The 25570-nt window shown below is 40.9% G+C and overlaps 5 protein-coding genes across 5 annotated transcripts; all 5 read left to right on the plus strand.

The window, feature by feature from the left end:
• Positions 1-37: 37 nt before the first annotated feature.
• Positions 38-3368, plus strand: K441DRAFT_617802 (uncharacterized protein; the record flags this gene model as incomplete). Its single annotated transcript, XM_067645816.1, has 2 exons — positions 38-2880; positions 3013-3368. The coding sequence occupies exons 1-2, from the start codon at positions 267-269 to the stop codon at positions 3366-3368; spliced, it is 2970 nt and encodes a 989-aa protein (XP_067499935.1). The 5' UTR covers positions 38-266.
• An 836-nt stretch (positions 3369-4204) lies between these two features.
• K441DRAFT_666106 (uncharacterized protein) lies at positions 4205-5669 on the plus strand. Its single transcript, XM_067649608.1, has one exon. The coding sequence runs from the start codon at positions 4633-4635 to the stop codon at positions 5533-5535; it is 903 nt and encodes a 300-aa protein (XP_067499936.1). The 5' UTR covers positions 4205-4632; the 3' UTR covers positions 5536-5669.
• Positions 5670-18852: 13183 nt separating this feature from the next.
• On the plus strand, positions 18853-19998 carry K441DRAFT_666107 (uncharacterized protein). Its single transcript, XM_067649609.1, has 2 exons — positions 18853-19188; positions 19239-19998. Exons 1-2 carry the CDS (start codon positions 19114-19116, stop codon positions 19734-19736), a joined length of 573 nt encoding a protein of 190 aa, XP_067499937.1. The 5' UTR covers positions 18853-19113; the 3' UTR covers positions 19737-19998.
• Positions 19999-20493: 495 nt separating this feature from the next.
• Positions 20494-20931, plus strand: K441DRAFT_457393 (uncharacterized protein; the record flags this gene model as incomplete). The annotated part of the gene is made up of 1 exon (XM_067641748.1): positions 20494-20931. A coding segment is annotated over one exon (438 nt), but the record flags the coding sequence as incomplete, so codon positions are not given.
• Positions 20494-23193, plus strand: K441DRAFT_732209 (uncharacterized protein). Its single transcript, XM_067654243.1, has 2 exons — positions 20494-22612; positions 22661-23193. Exons 1-2 carry the CDS (start codon positions 20912-20914, stop codon positions 23180-23182), a joined length of 2223 nt encoding a protein of 740 aa, XP_067499938.1. The 5' UTR covers positions 20494-20911; the 3' UTR covers positions 23183-23193.
• The last annotated feature ends 2377 nt before the right edge of the window (positions 23194-25570 follow it).

The following is a 25570-nucleotide window of genomic DNA, read 5'->3' on the forward strand; positions in this document are numbered from 1 at the left end:
GCCACTCCCGCTACATTTCCAACATGATCTTGACGGCCTCTCCTCCTTTCACCAACCTACCAGAACTCTCTGGGGGTCTGCAAATATTCTCCTTTGGACCTGTATTTCTTACCACGGCTCTCCTTCTCTCGATTTTCTGCGTCTCGCTTGCCCCACGCCTTCAAATCCTACTCGATCGGGCCGACGACGGCAAGAAGGCTACTAGTATCTTCAGTTTGCGGCTTACACAATACCAGAACGACGGCGCGAAGGACGCTCGGATAGCCATGGCCGACCAGGCGGCCACATTCTGCGTCGAAGATACCTGTGGACTAAAAAGTGACAGATATATGATTGGAGTCATAGACCGGACATTCGGCGATGTGGACAGCCATGAACCCTTACCTCAGCGAGATTACGGAGACGATATACAAAAGCATGACGATATACCACGCGCACAATTTCTAAAATTTACGAAGAGCGGAATACCGCCCCGGGGAACTGTTCTGGTGTCATGGCAAACAGAATTCAAGACCGAGCTTGTGCCAGAATCGGAATTGGAGTTGCTTGATCGAGCGCTTTTTGTCGGAGATGCCGTCAAAAAGGATGCTCGTAGTCCTATGAGTGGAACCGTAATTGGTACCAAGGCCATATGTACCTTATTTCCCGCTGGAGCCTTCGACGGAAATCCTGAGCAGATCACTCGAGATGTCAATGTTCGGGGAGTTCCAGCGGATGAGCTGCGAAATGTCCATGAATACAACGAAGGGGCTTTGGTAGTCTACGATAACTGGGTTGGTCGAATAGAAGATGTCTACGATGAGATTAGTGTACGGTTGAGTAATGGTAGTGTGGTTGTGGTGGAGAACTGGGACGAGCTTGACCCTGATGATCCGCTTGTCGACCGCTTGAGTATTGGAGATACGGTAAAAACGAAAAAGGGCAACTTAAGGAGAGGCAGGTGGAAATATGGGGCCTTTAATCCAAACATCCGACCTCATGGGACTGTTGTGGATACACGCACTACCAATATCAATGTTCGCTGGCTTGGTCGTAGGATAGGCGCCGTTGCGGGATCTCCTCTCGCAGAGCCACCTATGGAACTTAATCTGGATGTCCTTGAAAGTGGAAACCTTTACGTCTATGATACGACCAGGGGCCCAGCGAAATCAGCGCTGGTAGCGTCGAAGAATGAAGAGAGGAGTTACCACATTGCAGATGTTACAGTTGGCGACAGGGTTAGATTTAAGGACCTCACCGCAGCTTGCGTAAAGTACGATGGGACAAGAACTCTTCCAAATGGTCTTCCTCAAGGGAAAGTTGAGCGCATCCCAAGGACGGAAACACAAGGTTACGATATGAATGTCTACCTTATTATGCAAACACAAACTACAGTTACAGTTCTTTGGCAAGATCTCAGTATTTCGGAAAATACTAGCACGTCACTCATACCTGACCCTAACGTTGACGACGATGACGGGGTTTGGCCTGGTGAGATTGTTTGCACCAAGGAGAAAGGAGAGGAGCAGCCGGAATCAGACTGGGCATTTCGGCCCGCAAAAGTTGGCGTTGTTCAATCGGTTCGAGCAACTGATCGTATTGCTTCGGTTCGATGGTTCACAAACGCGGAAGTTCGATTTCATGGAGAGGATCTTTTGCCTCCCTCGCAGACGGGCACAATAAGCACTCTGGAAGAGGAAGTGAGTTTGTATGATATTAGATCGACTGCAGGTCTGACTAGGCAACGTGGAGACTTTGTCATCCTTCATCCAGATGTGCACATAGAGTATGCGGGATCTTCTAGCGGGGGAGTCGCGACTAACGGTAGTCCCTATGGCCCTGATTGGTTCGGAGAGGTTATTGGCCTCGGGCTTGATGGAAAGCTCACGATTAGACTTGGAGTATCAAGGCCAGTCAGGGACGTCCGAGTAGCACCGGAGCACGTGACACTGGTGTACAACAGTGACATGGATTCCCGCCTCGACGAACTTAATGGAAGCGCAGATGATGAAGATTACGAAGACATGGATGAATATGAATATGAAGATGAGGATGATTCAGGATTCGATACTGAATCATTTAATGAATACTGGATTGAATACGAAGGTCATGGGGGAGAACGCATTGACCGAGATGGTGAGGACGCTTGGTCTACAGAAGATGAAGAGGATGACGATGGCGATATATCGATGCCCGACCTTGCAGCGGAAATTGAAATCGATATTGACACGTCCAAGACCACCCCTGATTCGCAGCCGGAAGACGAGTCACCAGCACCCATCAACGGATTTCAAACAGAGCTCGCACGTGCTATGGATTCAGAAAGCGTACCGCAACCCGAACAAACCCCGACAACTACTCTTCCCTCAGAGTCACTCGCTCCGAACACCCCTCCAGACACCTTTGCTTTCGCTGATAACCCTAACGTCCCAGCTCCATTCCTTGTACTTGACACACCACCCCCTTCAGACCACCACCACTTAAACCACGCTCTACCTAATAACCCCATACACACGCGCCGCATTGCTAAGGAACACAAAATCCTCCGGACCTCCTTACCTCCAGGCATATTCGTCCGAACGTGGGAATCAAGGCTTGACCTTCTCCGCGTCCTGATAATTGGTCCATCCGACACTCCATATGAATTTGCGCCATTCCTCATAGACTTTCATCTCGGCGCGTCATTCCCTTCTTCACCACCAGAAGCGTACTTCCACTCCTGGACAAGCGGGAACGGGCCTGTGAATCCAAATCTGTACGAAGATGGGAAGATATGTCTCAGTCTACTCGGGACTTGGCATGCGGATGAGAGGAACGAGAATTGGAGCCCGGCGCGAAGTACGGTGCTACAGGTGCTGGTCAGTTTGCTGGGGTTGGTATTAGTCAAGGAGCCTTACTATAGTGTGTTTTCCCTTAGCACCTCTCCTTACGCTTTTCTATCTTCCCTATTTCTTTCCCCGCCTAAATTTTACTCTAATCACCTCGCTGGCCCTCTTTACTGGGTAGACGGCTAACTACTTTCTCCCTTTACAGATGAAGCAGGCTATGATATCCGCCTTGGCTCACCCGAAACCTCTCTCCCTTCCGCCCTCTACACCGAGCGAGCGTACTTCCGCGCACGCGCTTTCATTGTGCATGCTCTGACAACGCCAACACATCCGTTTGTGGACGAATTAAGGTGGTTGTATCTAGACCAGTCGGCTGATGCACCGAAGTTACTCGGAAAGGCCCTTGATGAGGCCAAGGCAATTATCGAGAAGAGTGAGCGTAAAGACGAGGTAGCAGAGCGAGATGGGTTGAGAAGGATTAGTTTAGGGGCTGTGGTAATGTTGAGGCGGCAAGTGGAGAAGCTGGAGAAGCTAAGGGGTCTGGAGTTTGGCGATTCGTGAGAATCGGATGATTATGGATAGCTCATGGAAAATGAAACGGCGAAAATAGCGATAGTGGGGTCATGGGAGCAGCATTGGAATTGGTGTCTGGCTTAGTGATATAAAGATGGGATGGGGTGGCTTTGTGGATTTACATATACCATGCCAATGTTTGGCGAAAATGGAAGGCCGCAATGCCTGCGCATATTCAGTAGTTAGATGACAAGGTGTCTGGCTCAAGCTCACGAGCTCAGACTTTGTTGAATAGAATTATTTATAATCTGGGACTTTTAGTCGGCATTAATGTAATCATTGTATTAGTTTTATGGATCTGTTTCCAGTAGATAAAGTTCTCACTTAATCGTTGGTGGAATAGGCGGAAGATGCGAGATATCCCTCAGCATGTTGAAATTGGTCCTAGGCTTATCGATAAGAAGTAGCCGCTTAGATTGGCTGAATTTGATAACGTGTTTGATCACTCATCCGACACCCCAGTCCCTACTATCACCAAGACGTATCTTCGTACGATTGATCCACCACAACGCCATAATTCAATTAAAAATCTATCTAGCTGTTTCCTTAACCCTAGAACATTGACAAATTGTATGGCTTTGTATATAACAGTTACTACACGTTGGGATGTCTGGATGACTGGGGTGTCTGGATGAGTGGTGAAACACGTTACGCGTTGTTTTTTGGTTCTGGTGTTCGTGCACGGGCCTTATTATCTTAGGCCGAGAGAAATCCGGGGAATAAATGAAGAGAATTTCTACCGTGCGGTATTTGTAAGGAGGAATAGATGGATTACTCACAGCTACGCCCTGCGCCTGTGACGAGCGGATTCCTCGTGTTCCAGTGGCAGCTCGTCTTCATCACGCAATTGGGCCTTTTGTCAGCCAGTCAGCCCTGATTGGCCAATCTCGCAACAGTCCAGGGTGACAACCGTCGGGAATAGTGCCATGGCATCATAACCGCGACTCTTGACCATGAGGGGAACGTCAAGCCATACACCCTATGATGACTGAAGCCCGCCCATTTCTAATCCTCAGGTACATATATAAGACGCTCGAGTACGGCTAGAAGACCGCCATATACAATCTCATCTGCATATTCACTTTACTCCTCCATTGACCTCGCAGCACAGTAGGCCTTCGCGACCTCATCAGCACTCGAGATACATCCGTCCACTTCCACCATCACGTTCGCCAGATCAGCGCTCCGAGCTCTGGGCAGATCTTCTACTATCTCAAGACAATCTCACCATAGCACACTTCTCAAAGCCGCCATGACGACCGCCGCACCCCTTCAACCCACCCCCGCCCACCAGTCCGAACCTACCTTTTACTCCACCCCGCGCGCAACCAACGAAGGCATCACCATCCCGCGGGGTCCCGTAACATCTACCCTCTCCTTCTACGCGCCTCCCACCGATGGCTCCAAGCCCTTCAACTACGTCGAGACGCCCCCAGCCGGGCAACCCCAACGCAACTTTGGCGAAGCCTTCGAACCCGTAACGATCCAGGACCTGCGCGGGCACGAAGCGGACTTCAACCTTGACAACAACGCCTTCGCCACGCTGTCCAACATCCCCTCCGCCGAGCACGCCTTCACCGACGACGCCCGCATCCGCGACATCTACTACCCGGAAGTGGAGGAGCTGATCCTGGAGCACGTCCCCGGCGCGACCAGAGTCCTGCTCTTCGACCACACCATCCGCCGCTCCACTCCCGGCGCCTCGCGCGCGCCCGTCACCAGAGTCCACATCGATCAGACCCCGGCCTCCGCCGAGGCGCGCGTGCGGCACCACCTCCCCGACGAGGCGGAGCAGCTGCTGCGCGGCCGCTACCGCATCATCAATATCTGGCGCCCGCTGAACGGGCCGGTCGTCGCGCACCCGCTCGCTGTTGCGGACAGCGCTAGCGTGCGGGACGACGACTTGGTCGGTGTCGAGCACCGCTATCCGGATCGCGTGGGCGAGACGGCCGGCGTGCGGCACAATGCGGGACAGCGCTGGTGGTACTGGAGCGGGATGCGCAATGAGGAGAGGCTGTTGCTGAAGTGCTTTGATTCGGATGAGACTGTCGGGCGGTGGGGTCGTGTGCCGCATACGGCGTTTGTGGATCCGAGGACGCCTGAGGGGGCTGTGGGGAGGGAGAGTATTGAGGTTAGGGCGTTGGTGTTTGGGTAGTGTGAGATGGTTTGGGGGATGGGGTTGGTTGATAAGTGGTTTAGTTGTGGGGATAGGGTTATAGGGATATAGGGAGTATGGACTGGGCTGTGGTTTAGCTTGCATTTAGCCGCATTTAGCTTGTATAGAATGGTAATGATTATGGATGATATCCCAACGCCTGGACATCCCGCGCTAGGTCAATTGTGTTTCCAGACCGCTGTGTTTCGAGAATCACATTATCACATACTCGCAATCTAGAAGACGCAGCTTGCGGATACTTCAGCCAACACCACACGCAACCCTCGCACCAGCTATCAGCCCATCTCCCCTCAGACCCATGTTAGCCTCATCTCGCACTCTTCCCAGACTATCACACCCACACGCTTCTAAAGTCCCATGCAACAACATCCAAAGACAATTCTCACAATTCTCGTCACTATCTCCACGCTTCGTCTCCAGAGGTGGATTCCCCTTCACCTCTTCATGCCAAAAAGGGAAAATTATTCCACGGGGGTATTAACTACAAACCAGAAAACCCTAGAAAGAGGAAGAAGAAAAATCAGGCTTTACTGTCTAGATTATAACCCCCTACTAAGAATACTAAGGGGCGAGATACATCGTCGCAAAACGCGAGTTGGATTTTGAAACGTATCGTAGATTTTGGACCAAAACTAACCGACTACCCATGTCAACTCCCAACGAAAGAGGAGATACATCACGTGATACACCATTGTCACCGACCTTAGTAATTAGGCCAGGTCTTAAAGTGATACTGCCAGGAGGGGTTGATATGTTTGATTTCTCATTCACAAGACCCTCCTTGGCAAAGTGCGCCACCAACTGAATGCGGCTTCCTGAGAAGAGCTTCTGTCAACTACCACCAATAGCTCGACCATTCGACAACATAATCGAGCACTTCATCTATATGTGAACTTCATTATCTTGTTAACGTCGAGGTCTTTATCGACAAGATCTGAACACTTTCAAGGAATCAGGTACATTGCAATCGCACGAAGTTTCACGAACGGTTAGCCGCATGAGGCTTCGCCAGCTCATCTATTGAATCTCAGTACTCATACTTGGCGTCTTGAAAATTTTGCAATTAATCGTCTTTCCCATTTCTATCTTTCCTATGGCTGATCCAATTTCTATCATAGGACTAGTTGATCTAGCATTTGGCAAGTGCTTGCAGTTGTATGACTTTTTCAGCTCGGTTGCAGATGCGGGAGAAGAGATCAAGCACTTTGTATTGCAGCTTGAAGACTTCAAAAAGATTTTCCCTTTCACCAGAAGTTATGCTGAACAGCTTGCGAGTTCGCCGCCGTCTGCGGGGGGCGCTATAGCTCAGGAAGTGCTCTTGCCGATGTTACGAGCATGTGTAGTAGATTTCCAAGTAATCTACGATACTGTCGAAGGACATAACCCCAGGAACCTGTCTGCTATAAGGCGTTTGGGTAAAAACGTTTCTTGGGTATTGGATCAAGCCGTAGTGCTTTCATTAAACCAAACCCAAACGGTTTAAACCATCTTATTAGACGTTTGATTGATATTAAACTAAGTTTGTTTAGTTTAATAACTATTAATTAAACTAAACCCAATTAATCTGGTTTAACAATTAATTGCTTATATTACTCTAGCTATAAGCCTATAGCTACAAACCTTCGCGTAGGCCTAATTTTAATAGTATAAGCGCCTTAATTATGTTAGGCTTAAGGCTATTGCGCTTATCTATAGAGATATTAAGAGCGTCGCTAAACTTGCGCTTTAAGTCGCTACTTTCTGGCGGCGCTATAGTAAGATTAAGAGCTATTAAACTAAGTATAGGATACTTATTACGACGGTTAAACTACCAGTTAATTATATTAATATTAATCTTTATTCTATTGCTTTTTACCAGCCTCTTAATAACTAGGCTATTAAAATAGCAATTAATCTCTTTAGTAATAGGATCTCTTACCTCCTTACCCTAATTAGAATTACTGTTTTTAGGCTAATACTTAGTATAAGGCTTTTACTTGCGTAGCGAGCTGCGTATAGCTATTACCTTTAGTATAGAAGGCCTGCTCTTAAGTAAAGCATAAGCAAACTCTTTAAAGTCGTCCTTAATAGCTTCTTGCTATTTAGGCCTTAAAGCCTAATACGTCTTAAACTACTAAAACTTCCTACTAGGATGGAGAAGAACAGCTACTTAGTAAGCTGGTGTTATATTACTAAGGCTATAGTAGTAGTTAAGTTTCTCCTATATAAGCTCTACTATAGTAATAATATACTTATTTATATACTTATTAGCTACTAGCCTTACTTTTTACTTCTCTATAAAGGTTAAGAGGCTATTAAGCTTTATAAGCCACTGCTAGAGAGAGCTAGTATTACTATAAATACCACGATACTCTAGTTTAAAGGTTACTTTAGCTAGAGGCTCTAGTATCTTCTTAATATTATATAGAGCCTCCTAGTAATTAGGCAGGAGTTAATTACTAGAGATACTATAATTAGAGGTTAATTTCTATATTTTAGTATACTTATTAATAGTAGGGCGCAAGCGGAGACCTATTTAAAAAAGATTTTATTAGCGAGATCTTAATCTATCCCTAAAAAATAGGCTTAGTATTAAGGCTTATTATAAAACCTAATTAATTAATTAGGCTTAGCTTTAGAAGGTAAAATAGCGGCTATTAATTATATAGCACGTATTTAAGTTAATCTAAGTTACTAGCTAGTAACTTACTTACTAACTAGCCTTCTTATGTACTAAAATTAAGAGCTGTAGCTAAACCTTATATTAACCTTTAAGGGTAAAAATAAGGTCCTAGTATATTTTACTAGGCAGTTTACCTACTATATTTAATTATCTTATAGGTACTATTCCATCTTATAGCGTTCTCTTTAATAAGTAAGTATAGGTAAAGGCCTTAATTGTTATTTATGGCCTTTTAAGCATTACAGAAGGCCTCCCTATATTATAGTATTATTATAGCGTAGATTACTAAGTTATAAAGTATGCTAATAGGACCTTTCTAGCGCTAGGCTTCGTGTTACTTTTAAATAGCCTTCTCTTCTACTTATTTAGCATATATCTCCGCTATAAACTACTCTACTTCTTTATTACTACGTATATTCTAAGAGGCTGCTTCTTTTACAGAGTATAAGGAAGCCTTTATATATATATTACTATATAGGCTATTTTTTACTATAAGGTTAATTATATAGCAGCTATATTAAAGCCAGAAGAGCTTTTAATCCTTATTTAGATAGTTATAGAAGTGCTATATAAAAGTGTTATTGTTTAACGTATTATTTATAGTAGTATATATAATATAGGATATAATATTATAGGATTATATTGTAACGGAGCCTTATAGTAGAGACTACGGTAGACTTGTTAATGGGCTAGGTATATAGGTATTGCAAGTAAGTTAACAACGTAATAATAACTAGTAGAGTGGTTGCCTAACAGATTAACTCTAATTATATTCTAAGAATTACTATAAGGAAGAAACTATCTAGGTAGGGACTAAGGGTCCTTAAATACACAACCGTACTCCTAAGAAAGTCGTTACTCTATCTACTCTATTTACTCTATTTGCTCTATCGCAGATCTTATAGATTATATAGATCACATAAATTACATTACATAACTCTGCTTACTATTTCTCGTTATATAGTTCTACGGGTTCTATCCTAGACCGTGCTTATATTAACTAACTAGCTTCTTCTAACTTCTCTCTAAGTAGTTATAATATCGTACTTAAAGCGTCCGTAATACCATCTCCCTCCTCTCTATCTTTATCCTTAAAGATACCTAATATCTCTAAGTTGTTTACTAGAGGTATAATACCTATCTAATTAATTTAGTTAATATTATTACTTATAATGCCTAAAGCACCTTCTCCTTCTTTAACTCTTCGTTATATGCGTACAGTCTCTTCTATACTGTTACTTAGTAAAGTAATACTATCTCCATGTTCTTATTATGCAAAAGAGGGGTTAGTTTATATTGCGTTAGCGAGTCCCTTATCTTAACAGCCCTCTTTTTATTTAGAGTGCACTAAAGCAAACGTTTAATCGTCTTGCGATATTCGCTCTATTTCTAATACTAAGTATACGCGTCTTATAACTCTTAATAGTCTCTAAGTTCCCTAAGTAATTTGTTATAGGGTTTTATGTTTAATCTGCCGCTGCAAAGCTTAATAGTAAGCTATCCTCGGCGCTACTTACAGTTTAGCGTGCCTTAGAAGAGTCTATACATGTCCTTAAAGCTTAACGTCTAGCTTACGCTTATCTTTAGCGTTTAGAACGTATCTATAAAAAGGTTTGTTTAAAGGAGTAAAAATTTATTTAATAAGGTTTATAGAAACTTAGTAATAAAAAAACAGATTCTCTTCTAATAGAGAAGGAAATAACTCTAAGTAGTTTGGCAGTCGCTCTTCCTAGGTCCCCCTTAGGTAACTTGTTCTTTAGCAATTTCTCTTTATTAATATTGCCTAACCTTTTTTCTTTTAATACTTCTATACCTTTCCTATAGCGTTCTTTAGGTTCTCTAGTGGTTTCTAGGTAGTCTTATTATAGCCTATCCACTTTACTTTATACTATATTTTATTGTCTATATCCTTATGACTAATAATCTTTAAAACTTGCTATTTATCTTCTTCTCGTCCTTTATATGTATCTGCCTTATAGATTAGCGGTTTAACATTCCTATATACTAGCTCTAGCATTGCGATGTGCTATATAGGGTAGATCTTTATTCTAGCTAGTAGGTTTAACTTAAATATAACTGGTAAAATTTTTTATATAATTTTAAAAGGTCCTAGTCTAACGTAGTCTAACTTCTTACTTGGTTGTTAACTCTTAAAATTTTTGTATAGTAGCTATACTTTATCTCCCTCCTTAAGATCTGGTCCCTTAGATCTCTTAGCATTATAGTACTTTTTTATCCTTTGCTGTACTACCTTAGCTATTTCCATAAGGTCTGTATAAAGATTTATTAAACTCTTTATTCTTTGCTTAGCTGTGCTACTTATCTTCTTTGCTTAACGTAGCGATAATAAGGTCCTTGGCTTATATCCGTAATTTGCCTTAAATAGTAACGTACCTATTTCTTCTTATAGTGTTGCATTATATGCAAACTGTGTAACTGGTAATAGTAATACCTAATTATTCTGTGTATAATTAATATAATGCCTTAGATACTATTCTAGTGTCTAGTTTAATCTTTTCGTTTAACCGTCTATCTATAGATAATATGCGGTAGAAGTTACTGCTTAAACTCCTTACTCTGCTAAGAATACTTCCTAGAATACTGCTATAAATCTTAGATCTCTATCTAATATAATCTTACTTAGTGCTCTATGTTTTATAAATACTTCTTTAATATAGATTCTAGTAATATCTTCTGCTGATATTTCTTCTAAATATGCTATAAAGTATCCCTACTTTATAAGCTTGTCTATTATTACTAAGATCGCGTTATAATCTTGTCCGGTAATAGGGTCTCTTAACTTTAGTAACTTAACGATAAAGTCCTATAATATAACCTCCTATAGTCTCTCTAGTATTTTAATAGGTTATAGCTCTCCGTATAGCTTATACCTCATTAGCTTATTCCTTTAGTAATTTAAATATTCTTTTATAACTTACCTGGCTAGTCCCTAGATTCTATTAATAATATACTCTTTTTAAAGTCTTAACACTAAGCCTATAGCTCTATTATGTCCTTAAGTTGGTCCTCTATAAAATAACCTAATAAACTCCTTTATAATAGATCTTGGTATATACATTACTTCTTAATTTTCGTATTACTCTAAGTCTAAATCCTCTATTTATACGTCTAGGATCTTTTATATTTAATTACTCTCTAGTAATTTATAGATCTTTTCTTCTTATATTACTGTAATCTTTAGATAATTATACCTAATTAATTTATCTGTATCTTTCCGCAGCAAAGCCCCTAATAGCTTTTTATTATTTTATAGTTTAGCCTTTCTACTTAGAGCGTCTGCTCGTGCATTTTCTGTACCCTTAGTATGCTAAATCTCGAAATGGTATTCTGTAAGCATCTCCGCCTATTTAACCTATCTGTAATTAAGTTCCTTCGTTATTAGAAACCCTATTAGGTTCTTATAATCTATCTTAACTATAAATGGTTTCTCTATGCCTTGTAAGAATAATCTCTATTTCTTTAGTACTGCAACTATACCTAATAACTTCTTATTGTAGATATTATAGTTTAGTTTCGGTAGTGTTATCTTTTAACTATAATATACTACTAGGTGCCATCCATCTTAATGTTTCTATAGGAAGTACGCTCCTAGTGTATAGTCTAATGCATCCGTTTTAACTACTATCTCTAACTATGGTTAATAGATTTTAAGAACTGGTTCTTAGGTAAATAACTGTTTAATTTCCTTAAATAGTTCCCTTTATTCCTCTCCCTATACCTATAGTTCTTCCTTTTTCGTTAATCTTATAAGTGGCTTAATATTTCTTAACTATTAAGCTATAAACCTTCTGCAGTAATTGCAGAACCCTAGGAACGACCTTAACTGTATTACGTTCTCTGGTTCTTACCAATTCACTATAGCCTTAATCTTCTTTAGATCTATACTAAGTTGGCCTAGTTTAATAATAAATTTAATAAAATCGGTCTTCCTGGTAAAGAACTCGCATTTCTTAATTACTACTAGCATTTGTTCTTCTTATAGTCTCTTTAAGACCCATTTAACGTATTCTCTATATTCTTCCTTACTTATTAAGTAGATAATAATGTCGTTAAGGTATACTATAATAAATTCATCTAAATATTCTCTTAATATATTGTTAATACGCTTCTAGAACGTTGCTAGTGCGTTTATAAGCCTAAATTGTATAACTAATAGTTTATATAGTCCTTCCTTTAACCTAAAGGCTGCCTTTTATTTGTTACCTTTCTTAATTCTAATCTAATAGTACGCCTACCTTAGATCTATCTTTATAAAGATTTGCGCATTACTAATCCTATTTTAGATTTTGCTAATTAAGGGTAAAGGATACCTATCCTTTCTAATAATGCTGTTTAACTACCTATAGTTAATATATAGCCTAAGTTTTCCATTCTTCTTTGGTATAAATAGTACTGGATATTCTGCTAATAACTATAATGGTCTAATATATCCCTTTTAAAGATTTTCTTAGACAAACTCCTTAAGTGCTTATAACTCTTTTTCTGTTAACTTATAGGTTAGGTAGAACTTTAGACTTATTCCTAGTTCTAATTCTATCTTATAGTCCCATACTATATAATCTAATAGCTTTTTACTTTCTGGTGACTATAGCTTCTTACTATACTTGTGGTATCTTTTTAGTATATAGCTTAATCCTTAATTGGTTTCTTCGTATATCGCTTTAACTTAGTACTATACTAACTTAGTTTATTATTATATCTTATATCGTTATATATCTCTAATATTAACCTAACCTATAACCTAATCAATCTTTAGATTATATTCCTATAACTAAGGCATTCCTAATACTGCCTTATTATTCCCTAATAGTAATATATTAAAAGACATCTTAATTTATCTCCCTTTAATGGTTATCTAAATTGGTCCTATTTTAAGGTTAATAATACCTCCTCTATAGGCTATTGGATCTCCTAAAATTGTTACTAATAGATAAGGGTGCTCTTTTTACCTATATGGTAGCCCCATCCTTTTAACTGCTACTAGTAAGATATAGTTCCTTATTACTCCACTATCTACTAATGCTTCAAACTATTAATCTTACCATTTAATTTTTAGATTTAGGTGTTATCCTTAAATTCCTTTAAGGTCTAAGGCTCTACCACTGGCTCCCTCTAATCCTGTGGGCCTCTACTTTTTCTAACTATTAGCTATTTAATTCTATTGCACTTAGCTTATTCTTTAGCCAATACCTAGTTCGTTTTTTATCTTTAATATACTATAGACAGGTATCCTCTGGATATTCCTACTATTGTTATCTATTTAAGCATTCTTCCGTAAAAAATCTTCCTAGTTAAAGTATTAAGTCTCCTTCCTCTTAAACTTCTGCTGGATGCCAGCTGTATATATACTTAGCATTCCTATACTATTGTTTATCTGTTATCCAGTATATCCTTATAGGGTATTTCCAATTCCTTTCTTTCGGATTTTTGTGTATTTTGTATATATTATCTATATATACAATCCATAATAGTGTATAGTACGCTAGGTGCTTTAGGTTAACTCTTAGCTCGTTTTTATCCTTAAGTTTAAACCTTTATTATATTAATTTAAACGTTATAACTTCACTTATAGGTACTAAGACGCGTCTTTTACTTCTCTAGTCCTCTGATTATTCCTCTAGATCTTTTAATATTATAATTAATACTCCCTTAATATAGTTTATCGCTTTTTCCGTAATTAGGTGGTCTTAGATAACTTTTTCGTCTAACCATATATAGAAATCTTCCTACTCATCATTATATTGCTATCTATACCACTTTTAGTACAGCTATTAGAGTATATATAGTTTATTTATAAGGAAGTATCTTCTTATTATTATATTGTAACAGCCTTTTATATATCATTCTTTAAACCTAGTAGGAATCCCTAGATCCTCTTTATTTTCCAATTTAGTAAGCCACTTAGCTCTTAGTATGCCTATTCTTAGCCTATTAGTAATTCTTTATATAGGTACTCTGTCCTTTATACGTCCTATTATGCTAAATCTCTTATCTAGTTTCTTCTCTTGCTATAAGGTAATTCTTACTCTAAACTCCTCTATAGTTTCTTTCTTTTCGCGTCTTATAAGTAGATCCTTAAAGTTTTCTTACTTCTTAATCTTGGTATTAAACTTCCAATCTTTAGTCTGAACGTCTTATTTAACTAATAAGTCCTTTAAGTCTATATATCTGTCTCCTAGCCTAACCGCTATTTATATCGCAGATTCTCTAATCTATAAAGAAGCTCCTTACCTCTTATTTACGGGTGTCCTAATTTATACTCCGAATTCTTAATCCCTTAGATTCTTTAATCCTAAGCTTGCTTCTGACTTAAGCTTAACTCCAGCCTTAGTCTAACTAGGCTTTGTTAGTGTCCTTATCTTATCTTAAAAGTCCTAGATCTTACTTATCTTATCTTAAGAGTCTTATACCGTTAGGAATACTTATCCTAAGCTTATTTATATATTCTTAAACTAAGCTACTACTCTGCTCTATTAGTTATCGTTTATTATAGGTCTCTAAGCATGCCTTATCTCATCTTAAGAATCTTAGTCGTCTCTTATCTCGTCTTAAGAATCTTAAGCCTTTAGCCTTTTACCTTTATTAAGTAGTAAGCTAGCGCTAGCAGTTATTTACTCGCTTAATCATCTCTAAATATTACTCCTTCCGTCTTATAAAGTAATAGATGCCGTATCTAATGGTGTTATAATGCCCGTTACTAAACCTTACTCTATAGCGGTCTTAGTTTCTACCTCTATTGCGTTATTAAGGTTTAAATACCCCTAGTTAGTTCCTTTACTATCCTCATCGCTATTAATTAATAAGTACTCTAACTCTATTATTATTGTTGCTAATCTTTATCCGTATATTACTATAATATCTTAATCTAGCTTATAGAGTTAATCCTATTCTTTATCTAACTCTTTAGTTCCTTTAAGTCCTCTTAACTCTAGCTCTTATAGCTAATAGCTTATACTATACTTGGCGTCTTTATAAATTTAGTATACGTTATTATAATAAAACGCAAAACTTTTAATTAAACATTCTTTTATTCCTTACAGCGTACTATTATCCCTTTATATATATATGTTATATACTACTAGTCTAGTTCCCTTTACTATATAATAACCCTAACCACTTCTATAGTCTCTGGCGAAATAACCCTATTTTCCGCAATTTATATAAGCTCTATCTTTAAACCATTATTTTTGCTATAGAGTTTACTTAAACGTCTTCTATTACTAAGATCCTTGGTTTAGCCTATGCTCCTTAGTCCTATAATCGCTTAATCCTTAACCCCTAGGTTTCCATAGTTTCTTACTCTATCTCTTATAGGTCTCTTTAGTACTACTTAGGTCCATTAGCTTTGCGCTATACTATAGTTTCTAATTTAGCTTTAGTTGTTGCGTGTTCTATATCTTATATAACTATAGAACTCTATTCTAGCCCCTCTTAGCCTATTCCCTTTAGAAGATCCTATTATTAATTTTAATCGCTTAATCTATTAATTCCCTTAGGGTATCCATATCTTTTATTAGAATAATTACGTCCTAGACTTTAGCCTTAAGTCCCTATTTATACTATACTATAAGCGCCTTATTATTCCACTTAAGTTATATAGCTAGCGTCTAAAATTATATTATATACTTAATTGCTAAAGTTCGTTATATTAGGTCCTAAAGCTTTCTTTCCGCTATAGTTATCGCTTCTAGGTTCCTAAATATTTGTGTAAATTGCTTTGTAAATCCATTCTAGCTTAAAAACATAAACTGTACTTCTTAGTTTATTATTATTATTCCATTTACTTATATCTTTATAAGGTAAGGCTTAAACTATTTAAGTGCTCTTCCTAATAAGAATAATCCTGCATATACTACTTAATCCATAGTTATTGCCAGCTTTACTCCTTCTTGCGTAACCTTAAAGTATATTTACATAAAAAATCCTTTAAGCTTTAATCTTTCTCCTAAAAATCTTTTAATTAATAGTAACTTAACCTTTACTGCTCCTATTCTATTAATCCTATTTTTAAGTGCCGCATTATCTCCCGTTAACTGGTTAACTATTATTTATAACTATCCTATTATTACAGGTTGTTATAAGTTAGTGTTTACTATACTAGTGTCGTTACCTAATCCTGACGTAGTTGCCGCCGTTAATAGCATTATAGTAGCTGCTTTTGGTGGCATATTATTTAACTTATTAAAACCGTAACCGTGGTAGTAATTATATAATAGAGCCTTGTAGTAGAGACTACGGTAGACTTGTTAATAGGCTAGGTATATAAGTATTACAAGTAAGTTAACAACGTAATAATAACTAGTAGAGTAGTTGCCTAATAGATTAACTCTAATTATATTCTAAGAATTACTACAAGGAAGGAACTATCTAGGTAGGGACTAAGGGTCCTTAAATACACAACCGTACTCCTAAGAAAGTTGTTACTCTATCTGCTCTATCTACTCTATTCACTCTATTGCAGATCTCGCAGATTATACAGATCACACAGATCACATCACGTGACTCTGCTTACCATTCCTCGTCACATGGTTCCACGGGTTCCATCCTAGACCGTACTTGTATTAACTAACTAGCTTCTTTTAACTCCTCTCCAAGTAGTCGTAATATCGTACTTAAAGCGTCCGTAATATATATAGTGGCAATTATTATAGAAGTAATGTTCTTACTAGTATAAGGTCCTAGAAGTATATAAAAGGTAATTAAAAGGTTTTATAGCTTCCCATTCTAATTAATAAAATGCGCCTTAATACTAAGGAATATAACATAGTTGGGCGATGTCTAGATATTAAGTATAAGGCTTATATTAGAGGTTATAGTATAAAGAGCGTATTTAATGCGCTTACTTATAATCTTTATATCTTTAATTACCTATTTAGAAACTATTGCTAATAATATAGGGTGTAGGCTTATAGCTATAGGGTTAAGTAGGCTAATAAGGCGAATAAGGCGCTCTAATAAGGCTCTAGTAAAAGAGATATTATTTAAGACTATAAAGGTAATAAGGTATTTACGGTATTAGTAGAATTTAACTTAATAAGTAGGTAAACCTTTAGTTATAATAATGTCCTCCTCTTTATAGGGTTCTTCTCCCTACCTATTAAAGCTATAGGTATTAACTATATAGCTAATTACGTGCGATATAGAGGCTGCTAATCTAACTATAGAAGGGATTACTCTATGGCCTTTCCTATTAGCAGGTTTCGTATAAGAGATTATAGGCTTATATTTATAGTAAAGCCAGTACTATTACTGCTTTATATCTTATACTAGAGTACTATACTACTAGACCTAGGCTCTACGCCTATAAGAGGTCTTGCTATTAAGCTATAGAGCAAGCTAATAGCTAACTGTATTTTTAGGCCTAAAGATAAAGCTATCTACGCTATATATTGGCTGCCTTAGATATAAACTGCCCTCTATAGAAAATAGCAAAGGCGTAGATTAATTAGAAATATTACCAATTAATATATCTAAAGGCATTAAGTAGGAAACCTAATTAACTAAGGTAAACACGGTAAAGAAAGGGGCTATAGAGGCAGAATAGAAGAGTCTTTAGTAGGGAGGCTGTACGAGGCTTAAAGGATTTTAACGCCTCTAATACCTATAGCTATTAGCTCTCTACTATCCTAATAGAGCTTTATTTCTACTAAGAGATTAGTTTCTAAAGCAACTAGCTTATAGTAAGGGCAGAAAGGCTGTTCTAGCAATTTATTAAACCAATAGACAATTAATTTGGTCCAATTAGTTTATTTAATTAGTTTAATCTATATTAAACAAACCTTAATTAGACCAAATTAATTAAACCAAACAACCGTCGATAAGGGTCCGGTTTGATGAAAGCACTGGATTGAGCGCAGATTCAAGAACTTTTAAGGAGGCTGGATGCTACAAAGTTGAACTTGTCTCTTGCCCTTCAAATTTCTGGCAGGTCAGTAATCCTTAATTCTATTTGTACTGCCCACCATCGAGAGGCATGTTATTGATTTAGATGGTAGGCAAAATGTAAGCTTTGCAGTGTGTGGGAATTGAACGAGCAACTTTATTGTAAATCTATGGAAATCAAGTGGTATAAATACATGAGGAAGGTGTAAGAAATAAGATGAAAGGGGGTACCAATGCGTAGCTAAAACAGGGTGATACGCAGTCGAGACGGGGTGGTACGCTGGTGAGACAGCGTACTGTTTTGGCAGGGTACTGATACCGGTAGTCGGTTACACAAAATAATGTCTCTATCGAACAGCAAGTTGGTTAAATCATGGACACCCAAGACAAGCTCTATGCTGAGTTGCGGCGAGCTCTCCAATTATTTACCCCATTTCTCCAGAGATCCATTGAGCAACAATTTGGGAGATATCAGAACTCAAGCATGGAAAGCGAAGTTCGCTTGGAAGATCTATCAGAATCTATGTTAAGCGACTTCCCCTCCATGTTCAATATGCCAAACGCAGCACCAAGAACTCCCCTGGAGGAAAAGGAAACGGTTGCTGATCCTGACGATACGGAGGCTTAAAACATGCCCGAAGTTCCTAATACACCAGCAACCAACGATCCGGGCGGTGATACAAATCCCAGGTTGCTAAGGTCCATGTAAGTAAAAGTTTAAATAAAGGAGTCGTAGATCCACAATAGCTGACATGTATCATTTGGTATAAATCACCATCAATGAAAGCGATCCTGAGGTTGCAGAAGCTTTAAAGCGCTTCAAGGAATTATCAACCGATAAGCCGGGATTGTCTCTCGGAAATACCAGCTCGGCATTCTCTTCGACTATTACTGATGTGCTTAAGGAAGTAGAGCAAGCGAAATGGAAATTCAGCAAAGGTTCGAACATAGTTTCAAAAGGTTCAAAATTAACTGATCAAATACGCTCCGGAATGGATGTGTGGACGAACATTCTCCCTCCCGAGTTAACCGCTGCCTTTTGGGGAAGCTACAGAATTCTACTCCAAGTAAGATAGCTTCAATGACCATTTACCTCAGTAACTAATTGCTTCTAAATGCATCAAAAACATCTATGAACACCCTTAACTCCATGGTCGAGGGCTTTGCGGAGACGAGCGATGCAATCAGGATATGTCAACGCGAATACGACTTGTATCCCGCACCAGAAATACGCAATGCAATGACGAAGCTATACGTTGCGGTGCTTGAACTCGCGAGAGAAGCACAAACCGTGATGTTGAGAAGTTCTTCACGATGGGTATTGGATTCGTTGTCAGCCCAAGACTCTGCCATCACAAAGCTTCTTACGAAGATCCAAAAGCAAACCCAAGCGATCATGCAAGAGGTGGAATACCAACAGCGATTGGAAATGCGGGACATGAGTTCAAGGGCCCGAAATATTGAAAGAGATCAGCAGAAGATTTTGGCTGGCATCAAAAATCAGAAAAAGATTCTGGAGTCTTTACAGGAACAACAGAAGATTATGTCCATGATCAAGACCCAACAGGAAATCCTCCAAGGAGTACAGCAACTACTCTTTAGAATTGGAGGATAAGGCCCATTGATATGCAATCACCACGGTCTTGGAAACATTTTACTTTCAACGGAAACCACCAACGCGTTTTGCGGATTGGGATGAATCCCTTTCATACTGATACTCTCTTATTCTTTGTATGGAGATTTCACACCCTGGCCCCGACGGCGACGAGCAAGAGCTCTTTAACGGAAATTGTCGCATGATATGTAAACGTCCTAAAATCGCGTATATATAATAGTCTCTAATCTTCGTATTCAAGACAATATAACAAATGAAACCACTATACATTACTAAAAAGCATAAAAATGCAGATGAAGGCACGAGCAATTAATTAGTCTGTGCATAGCTGAGGCGGGGCGATGCGCTTGGACCTCGTTTTGGTATTAATACACAACACAGCTTCGGCTTCCCTTTATTTACTTGTACATAATACTTCTCTTTGGGGAATCCCAGAGCTCGGCTACACTTGCCTGATCAGCGAAAGGGTTTGGCCAAGCCTGCTGCCTTCGGCTCAGCCCCTCCTTCTGGGATCCTTCACGCCATAGATAAGCCAGTCGCAAAGCTCTATGTACCCGGGGAATATCTACCAACTACTCGTAATAGCACGCCAAGAGCTGTGTGCGGTACAATGGCGTTCGGCGCCCCAAGCTCGATGCAGCCCCGCTAGCCAGGCGAGCTGCGAAACCCACCTCAGTGCTTGTGCCTCAGCCATCCTCCGTCGCCATTTATTAGTATCTTCTCACCCTGTACTCTGGATAAAAATCTTCCAGCCTAAATGGCAGAAGCTCTCGCCGTAGTTGGCATCGCTGCCAACATAGTCCAACTCGTCGACTTCGGCTCTAAGATCTTACATCGGCTTAACGAGTTTCAATCCAATGTAGGAGATGTTCCAGAATCCTTTCGTCACATCAAGGCCGAGCTACCTGTGCTGCTTGACGCCCTTCAACGGACAAAAGAGGCGATCGAAGCTGGCTCTGTTGGAGATGAGACCAAGAACACCCTCTGCCCTACTATTAATGGCTGTCTGGAACAGATAAAGTCGCTTGATGAAGTGCTTCTGAAAGCATTACCAACATCAGGTGACTCGTGGATAAAGAGAAGTGGGAAGGCGATCCTGAGCCTGCGTTACGACTCAAAGGTAGAGAAGATAACGGCCATTGTCAAGAAGTATATTCAGACTCTCACATTCTACCATGCTGCTGGTATTGAGGCAAGGGGAAATCCTCTTTTATGTATCAAAGTCTTATGCTTACCGTCTTTCCCAGACTATCAAGCAAGCCGAACTGCTAAAAGGACTTCCTTCTGCAAAATATGCTGCTTTTAATTCATATAAGCAGAACGACCCTCGTCCGGAATGTCTCGAAGGTACTAGAGTTGAGATTCTCAGGCAGATTCAGGATTGGGGGGAGGATCGCAGTGGCAAGTACATCTTCTGGCTTAGTGGCATGGCCGGCACGGGTAAGTCCACCATCGCTCATACGGTTGCCCACCGCTTTAGTGAGAAAGGACTTCTTGGAGCAAGTTTCTTTTTTTCTAGAGGCCGCGAGGACCTGCGTAGCGCGGCTAAACTATTCACTACCCTTGCGGTTCAGCTGGCAGATGCGCTCCCTGGCCTCAAAGCCCACGTCTGCAATGCCATCACCAAGCGTGGCGACATTGGCGGACAAGCGCTGCGTGATCAGTGGAGACGTCTTATCCTTGAGCCCCTTAGGATGTTGGAGGAGAATCTACCTCCACTTTCGAGCCTCGTTCCATCATCGAGCCTGGTTGTGGTGATCGATGCCCTAGATGAGTGCGAGGGCGGCCGGGACATTCAGGAGATCCTCGGACTCCTCACCGAGGCGAAGGATCTATCAATGGTACGGATCCGAGTTTTCATAACCAGCCGACCAGAAATACCAATTAGCCTTGGTTTCAATAACATGTCCCAAATCGTTCATCATGACGAGATCCTCCATTCCATCCCTCGGTCGCTTATCAAGCGTGATATCTCTATTTTCTTAAGGCATGAGCTAGTCACAATTAGGGAAAAGCACGGGATTGGAGGAGATTGGCCGGATGAGGAAGACATCCAGAAACTCATTCGGAGAGCCGATCGTCTATTCATTTACGCTGCGACAGCATGTCGCTTTCTCTACAATAGTGCATTTCCGAAGAAACGCCTCTCTGAGATGCTTAAAGTCAAGTCCATTAGCCATTCATCCACCAAGGAGCTCGACGAGATGTATAAACTTGTTTTACGGCAATCAATCGCCCGTGGCAGCGATGAAGACACAGAATATCTGGCTATACTATTCAAGCAGATTGTTGGATCGATTATCATCCTGTCTGATATGCTTTCCGCCGCCGCTCTCGCCGAACTGCTTAAACTATCACCTAGTCAGAAGGAAGATATGCAAGAGATGCTAAAACATCTGGGCTCAGTCTTAAATGTCCCGGATGACGAAACCTCTCCTCTCCAACTGTTCCACCTTTCCTTTCGCGACTTTCTTCTGAACAAGACAAGGTGTCAAGATCCTCTCCTTGACAAGGGAGGGTGTACAGACCCTCAGCTCTGGGTCAACGAGGAAGCGACGCATAGTGATCTGTTCGCGCGCTGTCTCGATCTCATGAAAGGCCATCTAAGAAAGGATATGTGCGATCTGCAACAGCCAGGAGTCCTCGCTTCCGAGCTAGAGTACAATAAGGTAGAGAGCTGCCTTCCTCCAGCGGTCCAGTATGCGTGTCGCTACTGGGTCGCTCATCTTCAAGGAGCCAAGATCGGCCTGTATGACGATGATGTAGTACATAAATTCCTCCAGAAACACTTTCTTCATTGGCTTGAGGCCCTTAGCCTGATGCGGAAGACTTCTGAGGGCGTTCTAGCGATAACTTCTTTGGAGTCTATCATCACAGTAAGTGAAGCTAACGGAGGTTAGACGGACTCTAGCTAACACGTTAAGGCTAAAGAAAACCCTGGTTTCCACGCATTCATTTACGATGCAAAGCGGTTCACTCTACACAGCCGAACAATAATCGAAGAGGCGCCTCTCCAAATATATAGTTCAGCTCTCATCTTTGCACCAGAGATGAGCGTTATTCGGGGACAATTTAAGGACCAGATTCCGGATTGGATCCGCCGATTGCCAAAGGTGCAAAAAGAATGGAACTCTTTAGAGCAGACGCTCGAGGGCCATTCGGACTGGGTCAGAAGCGTGGTGTTCTCACCTGACGGTAGCAAGCTGGCATCAGGATCAAACGACGGGACAGTGCGGGTATGGAATATCGCCACGGGACAAGTCGAGCGAACGCTCGAGGGCCATTCAGGCGAGGTCTACAGCGTGGTGTTCTCGCCTGACGGTAGCAAGCTGGCGTCAGGATCAGACGACAAGACAGTGCGGGTATGGAATGCCGCCACGGGACAAGTCGAGCGGACGCTCGAGGGCCATTCAGGCCTGGGTCGGAAGCGTGGTGTTCTCACCTGACGGTAGCAAGCTGGCGTCAGGATCAGGCGACAAGACAGTGCGGGTATGAATGCCGCCACGGGACAAGTCGAGCGGACGCTTGAGGGCCATTCAGTCGCGGTCCAGAGCGTGGTGTTCTCACCTGACGGTAGCAAGCTGGCGTCAGGATCAGATGACAAGACAGTGCGAGTATGGAATGCCGCCACGGGACAAGTCGAGCGGACGCTCGAGGGCCATTCACGCTCGGTCTACAGCGTGGTGTTCTCACCTGACGGTAGCAAGCTAGCGTCAGGATCATACGACAAGACAGTACGGGTATGGAATATCGCCACGGGGCAAGTCGAGCGGACGCTCGAGGGCCATTCAGGCTCGGTCTACAGCGTGGTGTTCTCACCTGACGGTAGCAAGCTGGCATCAGGATCACACGACGGGACAGTGCGGGTATGGAATATCGCCACGGGACAAGTTGAGCGGACGCTCGAGGGCCATTTAGACGGGGTCTTAAGTGGGGTGTTTTCACCCGATAGCAGTAAGTCTTATTTGATCTACTCGGTAGATAGTTCAAAGCGTTGGGTGACTCAAAATGGGTCAAGGATCTTATATCTTCCTTTAGATTATAGACCAGGTTATATTACTACTAAGGGTAGTACGCTAGTAATTGGAGATAATACTGGTCGGGTTATAAGTATAATGTTTTACTCAGATGCTAAAGTAGAAACTATTTAGATATATATCTTTCTAAAGAAAGGGTCCGGAGGGGCTTGGCTATTATTAAAGATTAGTAGTTCTAGCACCTTCTAGGCAACCCCGCGGCTCGCTCAGGTGAAAGCAATTAGACCAACCTATTGTCTTGTTCACCTAGCTATTAGCCTATCGTAAAGCCTTACCTACGCTAGATCGGTATCCGCTCCGCTTTTTGCCGTAAAATGTACCACCGCAAACATACCGCGCCGAGAGTTCCGTGTGGGAATTTACGAAATATCCACTCTCACAGGCTTATCCTCCTTGTTATACGCAACTAAGCGTTGTACTTCTATCTTCTGATGTCCACCACCGCTGAGATTAGAATTACCGTCGCTCGAGCGTTGGCCACTGTCGTCAGAGAGCTCGCTATCCTCGGGGTGGACAGCTTTATCATTGGCAGCTTTACCGAGTGGAGTTTGTCTTTGAATCAAGGTAAGCACCGCTTGCTTGCGTAGCTGTTCGGCTGGTTAAGAGACCAGATGCATCGCAAAGGAAGATCTAGATTAACAGCCATAAGTCTAGAGCCGACTGCTTTATGCTTTAGTATCCTTCCAGTATGCTCTAATAAACTACTTATTTATACCCTTATCGCCTCCAACCTTCGTAACTAAATGCTCGGTGGGGATATAGACAACTTCCAATCGTGTATAAAGTAGGGCATGTATCTCCTTGTAGCCGATAGGAAGCTAAGAATTCAAGTAATTGCCGGAATGCATCTGATGCTTTGCGTTGGAACTTTATTTTGGACCTGTAACGGTGATATCAGTTAAATAACGCGCTGTGCGGATGTAGCGCAACTCCTGTAGAGCGACACCTCTTACAGACTGCTGAGGTGCGGCAGTAATACGGACCCAACTAAAGGCATCTGTGTAATGACGGTGAAACGTATAATAAGGTTAGGTGAATACGTACGCTTAGTATTTTAAGGGTAACTTCCAAGGAGAGAGTTGCTAACCGAAGTGGCGCTTAGTAGATCCGTGCTTAGTTAGACGTTGGGCAAGGGCTTTTAACCCTGTTTTCTGCTGCACTTTTCCTATCTCTAGGGGTAGTTGATTTTCCGCATTGCGCTAATGCTAATTAGAGGCAGTTAAGGCTTGGCATTTGGGAAATTGCAGCAGTAACTAGCGTCTAAAGCCTCTAGAGTTAGCAGCATATTTCCCTAAGGTGTTCGTTTTACAGGCTAAAATACTCGTCTCTTCCTATTTAATTTTGCCCATCGCATTAATTAAAGGTCACGTGGATAGTGTGTTTCTGCGACTGTCGAAGCCACTCCACTAATTCCTAGCCCAAGTCATAGATAAAGTGGAATTGGGTCTAGGAGTATGGCGCGCAGCACGATACTAGAATGCTTAGGATATTATAAGAAATATTACTTTAGTGGTATAATAATATATTAGGTAACAGGTCTACGACTGGGGTCTATGACCTGCTGCGACTTGCATCGGCCTTATATATTATTCTACGCAGCGTACCTAGTGGATGTGCTAGATACCCGCTTACCTTTTAGTATATTAGATTGGCCGAGTAACGTAGAGCTTGCACTTTATATAATATAGCTCTATATAATAATATAATTAGAAAAGTATAAAGTAGGGTATAATAATAAAAAATTATTTAAAGTAATATTATATACCTAACACTTAACTGGGTGAGTTAGGCGGGGTA

This window comes from Cenococcum geophilum, assembly GCF_001692895.1.
Source record: "Cenococcum geophilum 1.58 unplaced genomic scaffold K441scaffold_47, whole genome shotgun sequence".
Classification (NCBI taxonomy): Eukaryota; Fungi; Ascomycota; class Dothideomycetes; order Gloniales; family Gloniaceae; genus Cenococcum; species Cenococcum geophilum.

Bases quoted from the DNA above. Each gene is read 5' to 3' on its own strand.
- K441DRAFT_732209 (XM_067654243.1), top strand. From the start codon at position 20,912: ATGCTGCTGGTATTGAGGCAAGGGGAAATCCTCTTTTATGTATCAAAG. The intron at 22,613-22,660 runs GTAAGTGAAGCT...TAACACGTTAAG, and splicing joins CTTTGGAGTCTATCATCACA to GCTAAAGAAAACCCTGGTTT.
- K441DRAFT_666106 (XM_067649608.1), top strand. From the start codon at position 4,633: ATGACGACCGCCGCACCCCTTCAACCCACCCCCGCCCACCAGTCCGAA.
- K441DRAFT_666107 (XM_067649609.1), top strand. From the start codon at position 19,114: ATGGATGTGTGGACGAACATTCTCCCTCCCGAGTTAACCGCTGCCTTT. The intron at 19,189-19,238 runs GTAAGATAGCTT...TTGCTTCTAAAT, and splicing joins GCTACAGAATTCTACTCCAA to GCATCAAAAACATCTATGAA.